At 44.8% G+C, this 20,910-nt stretch overlaps 1 protein-coding gene across 2 annotated transcripts in view; it reads left to right on the top strand.

The window, feature by feature from the left end:
• Positions 1–6,057: 6,057 nt before the first annotated feature.
• The window catches only part of GINM1 (glycoprotein integral membrane 1), a 42,268-nt gene continuing 27,415 nt past the window's right edge, over positions 6,058–20,910 (top strand). For both annotated transcript variants that reach the window (XM_034765442.1, XM_034765441.1), the window contains exon 1: positions 6,058–6,224. In XM_034765442.1, coding sequence (XP_034621333.1) covers positions 6,117–6,224 — 108 coding nt within the window. In that variant the 5' untranslated portion in view covers positions 6,058–6,116. The remainder of the gene's footprint in view (positions 6,225–20,910) is intronic.

Genomic DNA, 20,910 nt, shown 5'->3' with positions numbered 1-20,910 from the left:
GAGCTTCTCCGTGGCAGTAAATAGAAACAAAAGGCTTTTTTCAATATACCACAGAGGAAGGAGAAGCACTCTGGATCCATTCACTGAGGAAAACTCTTGGAGGAAGGGCGTACTTGGAGGAAGGGAAACCAGCCAGCTCTGCAGCAGACTGAACTTTTGGGTAGAAATCTACTTTATTTGATAAGAAAGGTAACTATTAATAAGTGTAGACCCAGGTTCACATTTTATGTTTTGTTTTGTAATCACGTGTTTCCAATATTTTGTCTTATTCCTAGTTAAATCTTTATTCTTACTTTAATAAACCTGATTTTGTTTTATTATAAGTGTTCACAAGTGCTGTGTGGTTTACAGGAGTGATGGCTTAAGATAAAACTGATACACTGGAACACAACTGCAGATTTGGGTGCAGAGCATCTTGAATTTCTGTAAGTAACCAGTGTCAGGGGCTGAATATCACAGGGGAATGATTCCGGGAGACTTGGGGTGCACCTGTGGATACCCTGCAAGTTGAGTTAGGGCTGGCACAGCCCAAAGGAGAGAGGTTGAGTGGCCAAAAATCTGGTGGTGCCAGGGAACTGCTACCCAGCTTCCACAAGAAAGACTCCCTCTCACTGGAGACCTGGGGTAACAGGGTGACTCACAGTACTGGGTACACCAAAAAGTGTCTCATATATTCAGTGTAATTTTGAATGAGGAAAATTGAGAGAGGGAGTGAAGAAGAGAGGATCAAAGGGAGGAGAAGAGAGAATGGTTTTATGGAGTAAGGGAAAGCAGAAGAGAGAGGAAGGAAGTCAACAGTTAGATAAGTATCCTATATAGGGACCATCAAAGCTGGGATTTTTCAGAGGAGTCTGAGGGTATGTCTATACCCAGCCGCTAGTTCGGCGGCTGGCAATCGAACTGGGTTCGACTTATCGCGTCTTGTCTGGACGCGATAAGTCGAACCCGGAAGCGCTCGCCGTCGACTGCGGTACTCCAGCTCGGTGAGAGGAGTACCGCGGAGTCGACGGGGGAGCCTGCCTGCCGCGTGTTGACCGAGGTAAGTTCGAACTAAGGTACTTCGAACTTCAGCTACGTTATTCACGTAGCTGAAGTTGCGTACCTTAGTTCGATTTGGGAGTTTAGTGTAGACCAAGCCTGAGGGACTTAGTTAGACACCCAACTGCCATTTAACTTCAATGGGAGTTGAGTACCTGAATCCTTTAGGGTCTGTTGAAAATGCAAGGCTAAAGGGGATCCTTATTTTGCTACGTGTTTGTATATTCATATAGTGTTATAAATAATCTTGCTGTTAGTACATTTTAAGTATGATTTAATCACAAAGTCCATACTCAGAACATTATAGCAGCTTTAGAAGTGGGCCTGGTGTCAGTTGCGTAGAGTTCATCAAGCTTTTGTTGGAACACAACCCACTGAAACACGAACTATATCTATGACTCACCACTGGAATGCAATCCATAGTTAGGAATGCATTTTATTTAAATCTACTCCCACCAGCATATGCAATAGTCACAAGTGACAACAAATGGTGCATGCCTATATCTGCCATTCCATCCTTGCAAACAGTTTTGTAACCATTATGAAATTCAGCAAAATATACCACTAGGATCCCTATTTACCAGACAGATTAAATTAAATTAAATTAATGGAGATATCCCATCTCCTAGAACTGGAAGGGACCTTGAAAGGTCATCGAGTCCAGCCCCCTGCCTTCACTAGCAGGACCAAGTACTGATTTTGCCCCAGATCCCCAAGTGGCCCCCTCAAGGATTGAACTCACAACCCTGGGTTTAGCAGGCCAATGCTCAAACCACTGAGCTATCCCTCCCCCCATTTATTGCATGATGTTGCTGGCTCACCTCTGGCTGACCAGAGTGAGAATGCACAATGAACAGACATAAACAGAACTTCTGCCCCCTCTTTGAGTGGTACTTGTATTATGGATGAGTCTTCTTTTTGGAAACTGCCTCAGTAGGCAGCCATGCTGCAGTATATGTTTAAATTAGGGCTGTCAAATGATACAAAAAAAATCACAATTAAGTACGAGATTTAAAAAATAGTTACAATTAAACGCACTGTTAAACAATAATAGAATACCAATTTAAATTCAGCATGGAAGCATGTCCTCTGGAATGGTGGTCAAAGCATGAAGAAACATACGAATGTTTAGCATATCTGGCATGTAAATACCCTGCAATGCCGGCTACAACAGTCCCATGTGAATCCCTGTTCTCACTTTCAGGTGACGTACATAAGAAGTGGGCAGCATTATCTCCCATAAATATAAACAAACTTCTTTCTCTTAGCAATTGGCTGAAGAAGTAGGACTGAGTGGACTTATAGGCGCCAAAGTTTTAAATTGTTTTGGTTTTGACTGCACTTACATATAAAAAAATTTCTGTATTTGTAAATTGTACTTTCATGATAAAGAAATTGCACTACTGTACTTGTATGAGGTGAATTGAAAAGTACTATTTCTTGTTTCTTTTTTACAGTGCAAATATTCGTAACAAAAGTGAGCACTGTACACTTTGTATTCTGTGCTGTAATTGAAATAAATATATTTGAAAATGTAGAACATCCAAAAATATTTATAATAAATTTAAATTGGTATTCTATTAATGTTTAACAGTTCAATTAAAACTGCACTTAATTGTGACTACTTTTTTAATCTAGTTAATTTGTTTTGCATTAATCGCTTGCATTAACTGTGATTAATTGACAGCCCTAATTTAAATGGCAGTGTGTGGGTAGAGAAAGGAAATGGAAATCAAGACACCTGTGTTCTATTCCTTGCCCTGTCAGTGATTTGCTGTGTGACCTTGGGCAAATCACAAAACTTCTCTGTCTCAGTTTCCTGATCTGTTAACTGGAAATAATAATAATAATCATACTTACTGTTGGAAGTATTTGAAATTGTCAGATAAAAGCAGCTATATCAAATATTCATTATTAAATAAATTCTGGAGAAATCAAAATAAAAAAAATTATAAAGTTTATTTGGAGATAATCACAAACAAAATAAAACAGGACCAAGCAGTTATGTACATGAAAGTTTTTTCAATGCTGAAATGGTTCAAAGTCAAAGAAGTGAGAAAAATGGGCAAGATGTCATTTCCTGTAAAACTCCTAAGCCTCATTCTCCATTGCCTTGCACCTATGTCAAGTGAGTGCAAAGTGGATGTAAAATACTACTACTCTGTTTTCATAACATTTCACATTTGCATTACACAGCTGTAAATGATCATGCAAGGTAATTGAAAATAAGCCCTTTTGTGTATTTAACTTTTAAGTACACAGATCTTATATCCTTCAAATTATTATTATTATTTGCACAGAGTTTTAAAAGTATTTACCTTTCCTGCCTATAATCTCCCCTGTCCAGCAATATAGAACTCCCACTTCTGGCCTTGCAGGGTAGGGAAGTCTCAAACCTGGTTCTGGTGCAAGACAAAATATTTCCTACACCTCAAACCAGTGCAGATTACATCCGAAAATTCCACTTATGGGGGGAAAGAAGGAAACATTTATCTGACAGTTTCTTTTTTTAATATACAGTGGCTCTTCAAAGCTCCTCAAAGTTTTGAGAATTTGGTACATTAGAAATAGCTTCAAAAAAGGATTTGTAGACTGAGTGCAGGTGAGGCCATGCAAAGGTGCATGGTGAAGTATTTATCACATGAATATCATCACCTATGTTCATATGGTCTGCGTGGGGATGTGAGTCTGTCTGAATACAGTACAGTACATATATTTGCTTACTGTAAAAAGCATTATTCAAAATGTGCAATTTGTTTTCTTAATGTAAAATGGATATTTAGAGCGCAGCACTGGCTCACTGAAAAAGTCTCCCAGCAGGCCCTGATATGACAGAACAAAATCGTTTAAGAGAAATCATTACCATCAGTTGCATCAAAGATTCATTAATTACAAATTCTTAAAATAGGCTTTAGCTCAGCAGACAATTGCAGACTGTCAAGCAAGTAAGAAGGAGTTTTAAAAGGCTGTAAGCAGGCCTAATTAATTTTCTTTCCTTTTTGGTTAAGGGAATTTATAAAAGTAAAAATTATTTTTTTAAAAGATGTGTAATGAATAATACTTTGGGGCCCAATTATTTGTTTTAACAATCTGGGGACCTATTCCTACAAAGAGTTGTCCACACACATAGAGCCTGATCCAAAACCCACTGAAGGCCATGGTAGTCTATCCACTGACTTAACAGGTTTTGGCTTAGATCCATAGTTACTCTGTATAGAATCCCACTGCAGTCAGTGAGAACAGGAATAACTATAAATGTGTTTGTAACAATTTTCATGACCAGGCCACTGTATTATTATTGTAATTAAAATAATTTAAAACATCTAATTTTCTTTTCTCTCCTTAAGCTGTTCGTTTACATTTGATATTTCACTCAGCTTGGACAGTTTCACTTTCCACTTACAATAAATTTAATTTGCTAATTTCCCTTGACTAGTGCCTTGCTATTGTAATGATATTTCCAGTGAAGTTTCCTAAGGAAAAATAATGCCAGACTGAAAACGACAGAGGGAAATAAAGATTAATCCCATTAAAACATTGACTTTAAACAAAGGCAGAATTAAGGTTGTCTGGCGGTGACCGTGATTGAGTAGGGTTGCTCAGGGAAGAGATAGTGTGTTTGTGAGAGTCAGTGCAAGTGTGAGAAGGATGTAGGTATAGAACAGGGGTGGGCAAACTTTTTGGCCCAAGGGCCATTTCTGGGTATAGAAATTGTATGGCGGGCCATGAGTGCTCACAAAATTGGGGTTGGGGTGTGGGATGGGGTGAGGGCTCTGGCTGGGGGTGCAGGCTCTGGGGTGGGGCTGGGGATGACAGGTTTGGGGTGCAGAAGGGTACTCCGGGCTGGGACTGAGGGGTTCGGAGGACAGAAGGGGGATCAGGGTTGGGGCAGGAGATTGGGGCTCTGTGGGGGGTGGCTCAGGGTTGCAGGCTCTGGGCATCTCATACCTCAAGCAGCTCCCGGAAACAACGGCATGCCCCCCGTCTGGCTCCTACACGGAGGTGCAGCCAGGTGGCTCTGCTGCATGCTGCCCGTTCCGCAAGCACCGCCCCTGCAGCTCCCATTGGCCGCAGTTCCCGGCCAATGGGAGCGGTGGAGGCAGTGTCTTGGGGTGGGGGCAGCAGGTGGAGCAGAGCCACCTGGCTGCACCTATGTGTAGGAGCCGGAGGGGGGTTACGCCACTGCTTCCACGAACTGCATGGAGCGGCCCCGACCCTGCTCCCCTGCTGGAGTGGGGAAAGCCCTAGACCTCACTCCCCAGCAGGAGCTCGAGGGTCAGATTAAAACAGCCGAGAGGCCAGATGCGGCCCGTGGGCCATAGTTTGCCCACCTCTGGTATAGAACCTTATATCCTGGGTTCAGTGGGTTTGAGTTTTTCATTATCTCTTACAGTCTTAACTGGTCTTCACAAAGTGTTTTGGTGTTTGAACATTTATTAACCTTTGCAAAGTCTTCCTTGAAAGAGGGCCAAAAATCAACACGCAGGACCGTCCGCGCCGCCTTGGGATCCCGTGCAGTGCGCACAGAGGGGAGACCGCCCCCCCTGCGCCAACGGCGTGTGCCTGTGCCGACTTTGTGGCTCTGCTTTCGCGGAGGCGTCTCCCGCCAGGGGAAAAGTTGGCCTTGGAGCCCCCCCCCCACAGCTGAGGGCGGAAAGGGGCAGGGCAGGGATGGGGAAGAGGGACGGAAGACGAGGCTTTCCCCAGCACACAGACTACCTGGGGGGGATGCAATGGCCGGAACCAGCCAATCCGCCTCATTGTCTTTCCCACCTCCCGCCAGAGAACCCCATCGCCGCCCCGCCTGCACATCCTCCAGCGACACCCGGGCGGGCACCGGCCATCCCAGAGCCGGACCGCGGCGCGCCCCCGCCGGCAGTCGTGCCCCGTCCTGCGGAGGCGGGGTGTGTACGTGCGTCCCGCTCGCCCCCTCCAGCCGCTCTTGTGCAACAGCCCGGCCCGGCCCGGCCCCGCTCTCCTCCCCCGGCTCCAGCCCGCCCCTCGCCCCGCCCTTGCGGCTCCCCTCCCTCTTCCCGCGGGGATGTTTCACTAGTTTGTTTTAATTCCCGGGACCCAAGATGGAGGCTGCGCTGGGGCCTGGCGGGCTCCTGCTGCTCCTCCTTGTCCTGGGGCGGCTCGGCCCCGCCGCCCCGCAGCCCACCGCCCCCCCACAGTTCCTCAGCCAGGTACCGAGAGGGGAGACTCGGCCTGCGGCGGGCGGGGGTGAGGTGCGCTGGGTGGGGGCTTGGCTTGACGCGGTTTCCATCAGAGTTTGGGTCTATGGCTCTCAGCATCACCCCCACTGTACACATTGTTCCAGCGCCCCTGTGTGCTGGGGGGGTCGGGGTGCGTTGGGTGTGCGGGGGTAGGGGACGCACTTGGCATTCCGGGGTGCGTGCTGGTGGGGTAGGGGTGTGCGCCGTGTCAGTGTATCGAGGGGTGAGGGTCCATGGCTAGAATCAGGCTGTCCGTTTGAAAATATAGACCTGATATTTGCCAAGTGCTCAAACTGACATTGATGATCTGTTTTCCAAATGCATTTTAATTAAAATGTGCTTGGGTGATTCCATGTTATCAGACTGCACCAAAATGAGTTTACCAGGAATGGATCTCTTCTTTTTTTTTGTTCGTTTTTTACTCTAACTTTTCTTGTGTATGGAAGGGAATGCTGCAAATGGATGGTTTATGCACATGTTAATATTTAGAAAAACGGCTGGTTGGGGGGAAGAGAGAAAATACAGGTATTAAAAATTAACTTGTACATGAGCTGTATTTTTTTTCTTTGTATTCTTAATGTATACATCCACATCTTGACAGCTCCGTGCTATAGATTAACATGATGCTATAGGCCCAATTCTTGCTTTCAGTGCTACACGATTGAGCCAAGAAAATGTTATGGTATAGAGAGTACATTGAGGGGTCGGAGTTGGTGCTGAAATATATATTCATACGATTGGCTATAAAGTAAATCTGTTTTTTTGTGAGCTAGGGATTTATTTTGATACTATTTAAAGATTAGTTTTGTTGGAATTAGGGGATACTTCATGAGACCATGTAAACCATAACCTCTAGAATTACTCCCTTCCCAACACAACAACTGGTTCTATGTTGATTCTGAAATTGTGAATAAAGCAACCTCTACTTACAGTAGCTGTGAACTTCAGAGCATCTTATCACCAAAGTACCAAATGGGAAACTTCTTTGTTGGGTTAAATAGTCAATTGGGCTGTTAACACACAACTGATAACATGTTTGTTTGTTTTTTTTTATTTACAAAGCTCTCCTCAAGGTAACTGTGTAAATAAAACAATATTTTAAAAAGCCTGGTAGCAATCCCATTAGTGGTACGTGCTATACTGAAAGTAGGAAACCTGAGTTTACTTCCCGGTTTCTTCCTCTTCACACAGGGCCTTAAGTGTGGTCTACACTTTGGGGGGGATTGATCTAGGATACGCAACTTCAGCTACAAGAATAGGGTTGCTGAAGTCGACATATCTTAGATCGACTTAGAATCACTTACTTCGTGTCCTCGCGGCGCGGGATCGTCGGCTGCCGCTCCCCCGTCGACTTTGCTTCCGCCTCTCGCCGAGCTGGAGTTCAGCAGTCAACAGGAGAGTGATCAGGGATCGATTTATCGCGTCTACACTACATGGGATAAATCGATCCCTGATAGATCGATCACTACCTGCCAATCCGGTGGGTAGTGTAGACGTATCCTTAGTTTGCTAGCTGGGAAACTATGGCCCTGATGTTGCTACAAACATATAGCACCTGTGTAACTGTTGGTAGGATTGGGGCTTTATAGAGGTTTGCTGTCTGTAAAAGATATAACAGCTGTCAGCATTGACAGCTCTCTTTCTGTGTCGGTGGGCTGTACCTACATTGGCCCAGAAACAAGTGAGACAAGAATGACCGAGTCTCAATTGTTCTTTAGCACCAAAAAGTTACTATCTGTTTGGAATGTTCCTTATCGCAATTGATAATTGTCAGAAGGACTCCTGTGTGGATTGAAGTTGGGGGGGAACAGATGATTGAATGGGAACAAATGTTTCATAGCTTGATAGCTTTATGCATTCTTTAGAAATGTATTTTAGATATAGAAGGAACAAAATCTTCATTGCTGAGCAGAGTTACTCTTGATTAGATATGAACTGACTTGTCACAATGTAGCTGCTGCTGCAGATTTGAAATTGAAGGTCCCAAGAATGAGATGAGCATGAATTCTCCCTTCTCTCCTGTTCCATGTGGCTTCCCAAGACATGTGTTGTTTAAAGGGACACAACGAATGGTAGACTAATCTTTACTCTGCATAGTTTTGGATCTGCAGACCTGTGAGTGTTTCACAGATCAGAAAGCCACTATCACTTTTAGTTAGGTCTGGACTGGGCATTATGTCTGTATATTCTGTAACTTTGACAGGATGTGGACAGAATACTATCAATTGCTTGATGTTTTAAACTTTTTAAACATGATGTTAAAGTTCCCCTTCAGTGTAGGTTAAGAATGTATGTTTTTAATTTAGGAAAGGTGTTGTGGGAAAACATGACAGGAAAGGATTCAAAAACCTTGACATACTAAATGACTTGGTTTGAAGTCATTTTGTAGGTTTGAAATGCTCTGCTTTAGTTCTCATATTTGAGTACGTCACTTGTTGCTCAGTGCCTGTCATTTCCCAAACAAGCACTTATGAAACATGGACTTGCCCTTCTTTTTATATATTTTTTGGACAGCAGCACAGGTTTTTGCCTTGTAATTGAAATGACTCATTCTGCATCATTCTGTAGAGGTTCAAGAGATATTTCACAAAGTTATCTTTTGTTAAATTCTTCTTTAAAAATATGTTCAAACTGCACTGGAAGCTTAAAAAATGAGGGAAGATTAAAACATCCTGGAATAAACATCCTTCAGGTCCCTAGAGTTTCTTGACAAAGCAAAAGCAGCTAGGAAATCACAAGGCAAAGTAGTTAATAATCTCTGCTGTGTAAAACTAGGATGTAAAAGAAATACAATACAGTTCTTAATGCGAGGTCAAAAGTTAGATTAAGTTTAGGTCATTTTGGTTTTCATTTAGTTTTTTATTCTTAATATGGTCCTGATGAGAAGAATACATGAAGTGTGAGAGCTGGCTGAAAGCACAATGGGCTGGGTCCTGTTCTGATATACATCGGCAGTAACTGAGTTTAGTTATCTAAATTAATTTTCCCCTGGATGGTTGTTTCTAGTTTTTGAGCATGTGATTTTTACCTTTTGATTATTTATGTTGATTTATTTCTTTTGATATGGCCTACTCACTTGTCAGAAATGTGGCATATATACTTAGTGTGCATACCATTATTTTTCCTGCAGATAATATCTATGTTATTGGATACTAAAAACATCTGAGATGTTTTTCAAGACAAAAAATAGTTTTTTCACTGGTGAGATATTAAGATGTTCTCCACTATGTAGACCACATACACATGTTAATGTATGCATGCAGGCACCATGTGCTGTTATACTTCAGAGGAAGAGAAAAGGCTTGTTAATAACAACTTATTTAAACCAATAAAATAAATAACTTTTGCAAGTATCTTGTGGCGATAACCTGATATTTGTTCTGAACTTGTGAAAATTTGTGTAATTCTCTGTATCTTTCTGGCATATTTTATTAATTGACTGCTGGATGATGTAATGATGTCCCAATATCTTGGAATTAGGTATGTGATTTTACAACACTTGGTAAAATAATCATAATATGTTATGATTTAATAATGAGAAAGCAGAAATTTAATTCTAGCAATGTAAGTAGGGAAGAGGGGAGAGAATAAGTGGTGTTATCCAAAGAACCTTACTAATTCACCTCCATGACTGGGTCACCATTGTGAATTAATAAAATTTGCAAAGTAGGAAGTAAACAAATGTGTACATGCAAAAAGAAAAGCAGGGCTAATGCATGGTAATATAATGTCATTTATTTGACAAGTGTAGCATAGTTTTAATTACTTACCCTAAGAAGTACAGTGAATGTCTACACTGCAGGATTACTCCGAATTTACAGAATTTGATTTTTGGCAATCGATTGTATAAAGTCGAGTGCATGTGGCCACAATAAGCACATTAATTCGGCGGTGTGCGTCCATGTACCGAGGCTAGCGTCGACTTCCGGAGCGTTGCACTGTGGTTAGCTATCCCATAGCTATTCAATAGTTCCTGCAGTCTCCCCCGCCAATTGGAATTCTGGGTTGAGATCCCAATGCCTGATGGGGCCAAAAACATTGTCGCGGGTGGTTCTGGGTACATGCTCCCCCTCCCTCTGGGAAAGCAATGGCAGACAACCGTTTCACGCCTTTTTTCCTGGGTGAACTGTGCAGACGCCATACCATGGCAAGCATGGAGCCCGCTCAGCTCAAGACAGCAGTCATGAACATTGTAAACACCTTGCGCATTATCGTGCAGTTTATGCTGAACCAGAACCTGCAAAACCAGGCGAGGAGGAGGCGGCCACTGTAGCGCGGCGACGAGAGTGATGAGGACATGGTCACAGAATTCTCTCAAACCGCAGGTCCCGGTGCTTTGGAGATCATGTTGTTAATGGGGCAGGTTCTAGCCGTGGAATGCCAATTCTGGGCCTGGGAAACAAGCACAGACTGGTGGGACCAAATAGTGTTGCAGGTGTGGGATGATTCCCAGTGGCTGCGAAACTTTTGCATGAATAAGGGCACTTTCATGGAACTTTGTGACTTGCTTTCCCCTGCCCTGAAGCGCCAGAATACCAAGATGAGAGCAGCCCTCACAGTTGAGCAGCGAGTTGCAATAGCCTTGTGGAAGTTTGCAACGCCAGACAGCTACCGGTCAGTCGGGAATCAATTTAGAATGGGCAAATCTACTGTGGGGGTTGCTGTGATGCAAGTAGCCAAAGCAATCGCTGAGCTGCTGCTACCAAAGGTAGTGACTCTGGGAAATGTGCAGGTCATAGTAGATGGCTTTGCTGCAGTGGGATTCCCTAACTGTGGTGGGGCAATAGATGGAACTCATATCCCTATCTTGGCACCAGGGCAGCCAGTACATAAACCAGAAGGGGTACTTTACAATAGTGCTGTAAGCACTGGTGGATCACAAGGGACGTATCACCAACATCAACGTGGGATGGCCGGGAAGGGTTCATGACGCTCGCGTCTTCAGGAACACTAATCTGTTTAAACAGCTGCAGCAAGGGATTTACTTCCCAGACCAGAAAATAACCGCTGGGGATGTTGAGATACCTATAGTTATCCTTGGGGACCCAGCCTACCCCTTAATGTCATGGCTCATGAAGCCATACATAGGCAGCCTGGACAGTAGTTAGGACCTGTTCAACTATAGGCTGAGCAAGTGCAGAATGGTGGTAGAATGTGCCTTTGGACGTTTAAAGGGTCGCTGGCGCACTTTACTGACTCGCTCAGACCTCAGCCAAACCAATATTCCCATTGTTATTGCTGCTTGCTGTGTGCTCCAAATCTCTGAGAGAATAAGGGGGAGACGTTTATGGCGGAGTGGGAGGTTGAGGCAAATCGCCTGGCTGCTTATTACGTGCAGCCAGACACCAGGGTGATTAGAAGAGCACACCAGGAAGCGCTGCGCATCAGAGAAGCTTTGAAAACCAGTTTCATGACTGGGCAGGCTACAGTGTGAAATTTCTGTTTGTTTCTCCTTGGTGAAAACCCGCCCCCTTGATTGACTCATTCCCTGTAAGCAACCCACCCTCCCCCCTTCGATCACAGCTTGCTTTCAAAGGAAATAAAGTCACTATTGTTTAAAAATCATGTATTATTTATTAATTGATTATAAACATAGGGAGATAACTGACAAGGTAGCCCGGGGGGGAGGGGGTTTGGGAGGAGGATAGGAGGGAAGGAAAAGGCCACTTCAGAAGTTCAAAATAATGACCGCCTTTTGCTTAGGCTGTCCACTGGGGTGGAGTGGGAGAGTGCACGGAGCCTCCCCCCCACATTCTTGGGTATCTGGGTGAGGAGGCTATGGAACATGGTGAGGTGGGAGGGTGGTTATACACGGGCTGCAGCGGCAGTCTGTGATCCTGCTGCCGTTCCTGAAGTTCCACCAGACGCCGGAGCATGTCCGTTTGCTCATGCAGCAGCCCCAGCGTTGCATCCCGCCACCTCTCATCTTGAGCGTCCCTCCTATCCTCACGTTCACTGGCAGCTTTCCTGTACTGTGATACCGTGTCCTTCCACTCATTCAGGCGAGCTCTTTCATCGCGGGTCGATTGCATGATTTCCGAGAACATTTTGTCTCGCATGCGTTTTTTTCGCTGCCTTATCTGAGATATCTTTCGGGACAGAGGGAGACTTGAAATTTGCAGCTGCGGGAGGGAAAAAAGACATTTTACAGAACAATGCTTATACTCTTTCACGGTGAACAACACTGCTCACATTACATAGCACATGTGATTTTGGTACAAGGTTGCATTTTGCATCTTAATATTGAGTGCCTGCGGCTTTGGTGTTAGAGATCACAGACGAGGTCCGAGCAACAGAATTCGGCTTGCATGAAGCCATGGTAAGCCATTGTCTTTCGGCTTCTGCAACCTTCGTAAAAGTAGCGCCCTCCTTTCCCATACCAAGCAAAGCCCGTTGTGTGCTGCGGTTTTCCTGTTAACGTGCAGCAGCAGAAACCAAACTAAACCCCCCCCACCACCCATCCAATTCTCTGGGATGATTGCTTTATCCCTCCCCCCACCGCGTGGCTGGTATCAGGGAAGATCCCTGCTAGCCAAAAGCGAAAAGCTCAGCGCCAGTGGGGTCCTCCCCGCCCACCCACCGCTTGGCTAACTGCAGGGAAGGATTTCTTTTCAGCCTCAGGCAAACAGCCCAGTAGGAACGGCCACCTCTGTCCCCTTCATTAAATTCCCGTATTTCAACCAGGTTACCATGAACAGTATCCCTCTCCTGAGGATAACACAGTGAGATAAAGAACAGATGTTGCTTGCATGCCAGCAAACACCGGGACCATATGCTGCCAGGCTTTGTCATGCAATGATACCAGATTACTTGCTACTAGCATGGCGTGGTCAAGTGTCTTACCATGGAGGACGGAATAAGGCTGCGCTGCCCAGAAACCTTCTGCAAAGGCTTTTGGAGTATCTCCAGGAGAGCTTCATGGAGAGGTCCCTGGAAGATTTCCGCTCCATCCCCAGACACATTAACAGACTTTTCCAGTAGCTGTACTGGCCGCGAATGCATCCCAAGTCCTCAGGGCAAATTAATCATTAAAAAAACACTTGCTTTTCAACCATGTTTTATATTTACAAAGGTACACTCACCAGAGTTCCCTTCCATGGCTTCATGGTCTGGGATACCACCTTGGGAGGGTTGGGAGGGTACTTCAGTCAGGCTGAGAAAAAGATCCTGGCTGTTGGGGAGAATGGCGTGCTGTGTGCTCTCCGCAACCTTGTCGTCATCGTCGTCCTCCTCCTCTTCCCTGTCCGCAGAATCCTCAGGCATGGCTGAGAGTACCCCCTCCTCGGAATCCACGGTCAGGGGTGGGGTAGTGGTGGCGCCCCCCCGCCCCAGAATTGCATGCAGCTCAGTGTAGAAGTGGCATGTCTGCGGCTCTGCACCGGACCTTCCGTTTGCTTGTTTGGTTTTCTGGTAGGCTTGTCTGAGCTCCTTAACTTTCACGCAACACTGTAGTGAGTCCCTATTGTGGCCTCTCTCCATCATGCTCTTGGAGATTTTTTCAAATGTTTTGGCATTTCGTCTTTTGGAACGTAGTTCTGCTAGCACGGAATCCTCTCCCCATATAGCTATCAGATCCAGTACGGTACATGCTGGTGCTCTTTTTCGATTCTCGGACTGCATGGTTATCTGTGCTGATGAGTTCTGAGTGGTCACCTGTGCTCTCCACGCTCGGCAAACAGGAAATGAAAATCAAAAGTTCGCAGGGCTTTTTCTGTCTACCTGGCCAGTGCATCTGAGTTCAGATTGCTGACCAGAGCGGTCACAGTGGTGCACTGTGGGATCGCTCCAGGAGGCCAATACCGTTGAATTTCATCCACACTAACCCTAATTCGAACCGGCAATGTTGATTTCAGCGCTACTCCCCTCATCGGAGAGGAGTACAGAAATCGATTTTAAGAGCCCTTTATGTCGAAGTAAATGGCTTCGTTGTGTGGACAGGTGCAGGGTTAATTCGATTCAACTCTGCTAAATTTGACCTAAACTCATATTGTAGACCAGGCCTTAGACTAATAATAAATGTAATGAAGTTTTAGTAATGCAAGATCTCCCTAGAGGACTATTCTAAAAACTTTAGTGTAAAGTATGCAGGGTCTGACATTTTTTGTCCTATTGCCATGTCCGTAGACCTGGTTGCAACATGGGAAATTTTAAAAAAGTCTAAGAAAGTCTAGTGTAGACATCCACTTGCTGTCATTAAGAAGTGTTTGGATATTTCTACACTAGTACGTATATGTGGGGTGTGTGTGAGGGGATACGTGCATGAATGTTATGTATGTTGGGGTGTGTGCAGGCTGTGTGTGCCAGTGTATTGAGGGGTGAGTGCACATCGCTAGAAATATGTTCTTATTTTGAAAATATAAACCTAATTTTTATTTGACCTGTATTTCTTCTTCAAGCTGAAACTTGACAATGATGGTCTGTTTTTCAAATGTTTTTAAAAAATTATTCAGGTGACTAAGTTATAAGACTGCTCAAAAAGTAGTGTTTTTTTTTTAAACTACTTTGTAACTTACAGTAGCTTTTTGTGTATGAAATGGAATGTTGCATATTGATTATGTATCAATATGTAAAAAAACTGCTGGCTGGGAGAAGGGAGAAAAATGTAGTTATTAATATTAAAGCTATTCCACATATATATCTTTATATTTTTAACATATATACATCCGTTTCATGACAGCTCCATGCTATGGAGTACTGTAGTGCTGTAGGCCCCAGTGTTGCTCCTGTGATTTCAGTGCTACAGGATTGGGGCAAGAAAATTTTGTGGTGTATAGTTAATTGTGGTTTTTGTTGTTGTTGGGTGGGATCGAGTGGAGAAGGGAGGTTATAAAGTAAATTTGGAGTTTTTGAATAGTTGGTTTTATTTTGGTACCATTTTTAAAGGTTATCTCTGTTGGAATTAGAGGATGCTTCATGAGACATGTGAACTTAGACCTTTGATTTTTTTAAAAAGCTGGATAGTTCTGTGTTAATATTTAAATTGTGACTAAACATCCTCTGATTACAATAGTTGTGAACTGCAAAGTGTCTTATCATAGAAGCATGAAACGGGAAAGATCTGCTGGGTTATCTGGTCAATTGTCCTGCTAATACAAGATTGTAATAAATTCATACTCCAGCAAAGTTCTCCTCCAAGTAACTTTGTTTAAAGAATAATCATAATTAATTAATAAAAAAGTGGTAGCAATTCCAGTATTGGCCTATCCTGTACTGTAAGGTAGGAAACCCGAGTTTACTTCCTGGTTTCTTTCTCTCTTCACGAAATGGTTGTGAATTGTGCTAAAGCACAACTGTGGTGGGGACTCTCTGGGTATGTCTACATTGCAATAAAAAACTGTAGCATTGAGTCTCAGAGCCTGGGTCAATTTGTCTTAGGCTTACAGGGCTCAGGCTATTTTTGGCCCCACAGCTGTGTAGTTGAGGTTCAGGCTCAGGCTGCAGCCCAGGCTCTGAGACCTTCCCCCTCCTCCCCCCCTCCCGCCCCCCAACAGCTACACTGCCAATATTAGCCCCACAAGCCTGACTCGGGCCAGCGGTGCCACAGGTCTTTTACTGCAGTGTAGTTGTATCCTCAGCAAACTAAGCCCTCTAGGAATGAGGCTTACGAGGTTCTCTGACTAGCTGTAATAAATTATAATTGAGAGAAGGTGACTCTCGGCCATGTTGGTCTCAGCATATTAAAGATACAAGGTGGACCAGTAAAAGGTATTACCTCACCCGCCTTGTGTCGCTAATATCCTGAGACCAATGTGGCTACAACACTGCTTGCATAGATTATAGCTGTCAGAATTAACAACCCACTATTTGTGTCAGTGCAATGTTTCTGCACCAGCGCAGATACAATTGGGGCAAGGGTGACTGAGACTCTATCATTTAGCACCAAAAATATTGAGGCCATGTCTACACTACCACATATGTTCGTAACGCTTATGTCTCTCTGGGGTGTGGAATAAAACACACTCCCGAGCGACATAAGTTTCGCTGGCACAAGTGGTAGTGTGCACAGGGCTATGTTGTTGGAAGAGATTCTCCTGCCTACATGGCTACTGCTGCTCGTGGAGGTGATTTTATTATGTCGACAGGAGAGCTCTCTCCCATTGGCATAGTGTGGCTACATGAGCGATCTTACAGCGGCGAAGCTGCATTGGTAGAGTTGTCGCTGTAAGCTTGCTTGTGTAGACATGGCCTAAAATCTGTTTAGAATGTACCTTAGCGTAGTTGGTAATCCTCTAAAGGCCTCTGTTATGTGCATGCAAGATGGGTTCATATGGCAACAGGAATAAATGTTGTTCTTCAAGTGCTTGTTCATGTCGATTCCATGCTAGGTGTGTGCACGCCATGTACACAGGTGCCGGAGATTTTTCCCTCAGTGGTATCTGCAGGGTCATCCCTAGTTCCCCCTGGAGCCCCACGCACATGTGCCGATATAAAGGGCGCTGCCAGCTCCATGCCCTCTCAGTTCCTTCTTACCGCTCATCACGGTTGCTTGGAATGACCTTCTTGCTCTTGCAAGGCTTTCCTAATAGTGGTTTGGACTCTGATCTGTTGCATATAGTTGTTGTAGTTAGCAGACTTAGTTACTCTGAGTGTATATGGTACAGATAGTTGTCCTAGTCTTAGAGAGATGTTGTCCTACGTACTGGGTATGCTCCAGTCCCTGGGCTTCAAGCTGTCACCTCTTGCGGCAAGCCTGTGCCTATGAGTGACCCGTGTTCGCCTTGTCTAAAGTGCCTCGGGGAAGCTCACGTTAGGAGAAGTGAAAAATCTACAAGGGCTTCAGACCAAGGACTCAGAAAGTCAGAGACATCCACCTGAAGGCTCTGAGCCGTCCTGTTCCGAATTGGCACTGAGTACTTCAGCCTCTGTGCTCTTCCCAGCACCGTTCCCCAGCACCGGCGCTCAGGAAGAAGCACAAGCGCTGGGAGAGGACGCTCTCTGGTGCCAAAGAGCGATAAGAAGGGAGCAATTGATGTGAGACCCGTGCCGGGCCATTTGTCCTCTCCAGAGCCATGGTTGGTGTACCAAGCCCGATTTGGAGCCCATGTCCGATTCTGGGGAGCGGTTGTGGTACCTCATCCTTGTTGGCCCCCTCGACTCCGGAGGCTTTCCAGGCTGCAAAGGACTTGATGTCTCTCCCGATACCACTCACCACCCAAGGTCCCATGCCAGCCAGGACTACTGGAGACAGAAGGGCGCAGGGGGTAGAGAGCTCCTGTTTGGCACCAGCGGTTGTGGCACCTTCATGATCCTGTTGCAGCAGTCCCTGACCCAGCATTGGTCACCAATCCTCTGGCACCACCTGGAGGCAGTACCAGGCATGGTGCTTCCATGATCTCTGTTTCCCTTGCCTCTGTTTGCCAGAAGCTGGGAATGGGCGACGGGATGGATCACTTGATGATTACCTGTTCTGTTCATTCCCTCTGGGGCACCTGGCATTGGCCACTGTTGGAACACGGGATACATGGGCTAGATGGACCTTTGGTCTGACACAGTATGGCCTTTCTTCTGTTCTTATGGCTGTTGAGGTCTGAAATGCTTCCTGAAAGCCGGGAGAGCATATAGGGCTAGAGAGCGGAGCATGGCTCTTAAGTCTTTGAGGCTGTGCAGCTTGGAGTCTGTCTGCTCGGAGAACAGAGCAGTACCCGCTTAGGACTAAATCAAGAATTGCCTCCCCTCTTGTGGGTTCCAGGACTAGCTGCTCCAAGAAGCAGTCATTTAAGGTGTCAGGAAACTTTATTTCTGCCTCCCGTCCTGAGGTGACATGTACCCAGTCAGTATGGGTGTGACAGGTTGGGTCACAGAAATCCCTTTGGGACTGCCACCTGATGTGCTGGGACTACCACTGAGCCCATTTTCCCTGCCAGCATGGGACTTCAGAACCTTGCCTTGTTTGAGCCAGACATGCTTGCCTGCTGCAAACACAGGTCCACGTCTGAAGCATGTCCCCCACAAGCTGCAGGCTTAACTGAAAACAGCTTAAGAAGTGCTCCTGTCTCCAGCCCAGCTCCCAATGGGGTCCAAACCCCAAATAAATCCGTTTTACCCTGTATAAAGCTTATACAGGGTAAACTCCTAAATTGTCCGTCCTCTATAACACTGATAGAGAGTAGGGTGACCAGACAGCTAGTGTGAAAAATCAGGACAGGGCGTGGGGGGTAATAGAAGCCCATAGAAGAAAAAGACCCAAAAATCGGGACTGTCCCTATAAAATCGGGACATCTGGTCACCCTAATAGAGAGAGATGCACAGCTGTTTGCCCCTCTCCCTCAGGTATTAATACATACTCTGGGTTAATAAGTAAAAAGTGATTTTATTAAATATAGAAAGTAGGATTTAAGTGGTTCCAAGTAATAACAGACAGAACAAAGTAAATTACCAAACAAAATAAAATAAAACATTCAAGTCTAATGCCTAATACAGTAGGAAACCAAATGCAGGTAAATCTCACCCTCAGCGATGTTCCAATAAGCTTCTTTGACAGACTAGCCTCATTCTAGTCTGGGCCCAATCCTTTCCCCAGTGCAGTCCTTGATCCAGCTCAGGTGGTAGCTAGGGGATTTCTCATGACTGCAGCCCCCTTTGTTCTGTTCCACCCCCTTATATATCTTTTGCACAAGGCGGGAATCCTTTGTCCCTCTCTGGCTTCCCACCCTTCTTCTAAATGGAAAAGCACCAGGTTAAAGATGGATTCCAGTTCAGGTGACATGATCACATGTCACTGTAGGACTTTATTGCCCACTTGCCAGCACACATGTACACAGGAAGACTTACAAGTAAACAGAGCCATCTACAACCAATTGTCCTGGTTAATGGGAGCCATCAAGATTCCAAGCCACCATTAATGGCCCACACTTTGCATAACTACAATAGGACCTCAGAGTTATATTTCATATTTCTAGTTTCAGATACAAGAATGGTACATTTATACAAATAGGATGATCACACTCAGTAGATTATACGCTTTGTAATAAGAACAGGAGTACTTGTGGCACCTTAGAGACTAACAAATTTAGTACTCCTGTTCTTTTTTGCGGATACAGACTAACATGGCTGCTACCCTGAAAGCTTTGTAATGATGCTTTACAAGAGACCTTTTGCATGAAGCATGTCCCAGTTACATTATATTCACACTCATTAGCATATTTTCATAACATCATATGGAGTACACTGTCACCATGGGGATAGTTGAAATTCCCCATTATTATTGGGTTTATTTTAATAGCCTCTCTAATCTCCCTGAGCATTTCACAGTCACTCTCACCATCCTGGTCAGGTGGTCAGTAATATATCCCTACTGCTATATTCTTATTATTAGAGCATTGAATTACTATCCATAGAGATTCTGTGGTACAGATTGGTTCATTTAAGATTTTTACTTCATTTGATTCTACGCTTTCTTTCACATATAGTGCCACTCCCCCACCAGCATGACATGTTCTGTCCTTGCGATATATTTTGTACCCTGGTATTACTGTGTCCCATTGGTTATCCTCATTCCACCATGTTTCTGTGATGCCTATTATATCAATATCCTCATTTAACACGAGGCACTTTAGTTCACCCATCTTATTATTATTCTAGCATTGGTATATAAACACTTTAAAAATTTGTCACTTTTTAGCTGTCTGTCATTACATGATGTAATTGAATGGGACTTTTTTTCATTTGACTGTTTCTCATCAGATCCTACCTGTATTTTATCATCTTCCATCCTCTCCTCCTTATTAGGACATAGAGAATCTCCATTAATAGATCCTCCCCTCAGGGTTGTCTCAGTCCGAACCACATGCTCCTCCGCACCTGTCAGCTTTTTCCCAGCCCTTAGTTTAACAACTAAGACCTTTTAAATTTTAAGTGCTAGCAGCCTGGTTCCATTTTGGTTAAGGTGGAGCCCATCCTTCCTGTATAGGCTCCCACTTTCCCAAAAGTTTCCCCAGTTCCTAATAAATCTAAACCCTTCCTCCCTACACCATCATCTCATCCATGCATTGAGACCCTGCAGTTCTGCCTGTCTAACTGGCCCTGCGCGTGGAACTGGAATCATTTCAGAGAATGCTACCATGGTGATTCTGGACTTCAATCTCTTACCTAGCAGCCTAAATTTGGCCTCCAGGACCTCTCACCTATCGTTCTCTATGTCATTGGTACCTACATGTACCTTGACCACTAGCTCCTCCCCAGCACTACACATAAGTCTATCTAGATGTCTTGAGAGATCCGCACCTTCGCACCAGGCAGACAAGTCACCATGCAGTTCTCCTGGTCATCACAAACCCAGCTATCTATGTTTCTAATGATTGAATTGCCCATAACTGGAGTTCCCTCCCCTGGAGAGGTATCCTCATTACGAAAGAATACCACATCATCTGGAAGGAGGGTCCCAACTATGGGATCGTTTCCCTCTGCTTGTTCTCTTTCCCTGAGACTTTCATCCTCTTCAACAGCACAGAGGCTGTCAGACCGGGGGTGGGACCAAACCCACCTCAGCAATGTCAGACCCAGGGTCTCTGGTCCAGGAAGAACTCTCCCTACATATAAACATCAGGGAACTCAGGGCAATATGCCTGGCCTGCAAGGTATTTCTTCCCCAGCTGTCAGGCAGGGTTGTGCAGGTCTCGATGGACAACACAGCCTTGATGTTTTATGTCAACAAGCA

The sequence above is a fragment of the Trachemys scripta genome, chromosome 3 (assembly GCF_013100865.1).
Source record: "Trachemys scripta elegans isolate TJP31775 chromosome 3, CAS_Tse_1.0, whole genome shotgun sequence".
Classification (NCBI taxonomy): domain Eukaryota; kingdom Metazoa; phylum Chordata; order Testudines; family Emydidae; genus Trachemys; species Trachemys scripta.
Note: the sequence above shows the minus strand (reverse complement) of the source record. Positions and strands in the feature narration are given on the sequence as shown.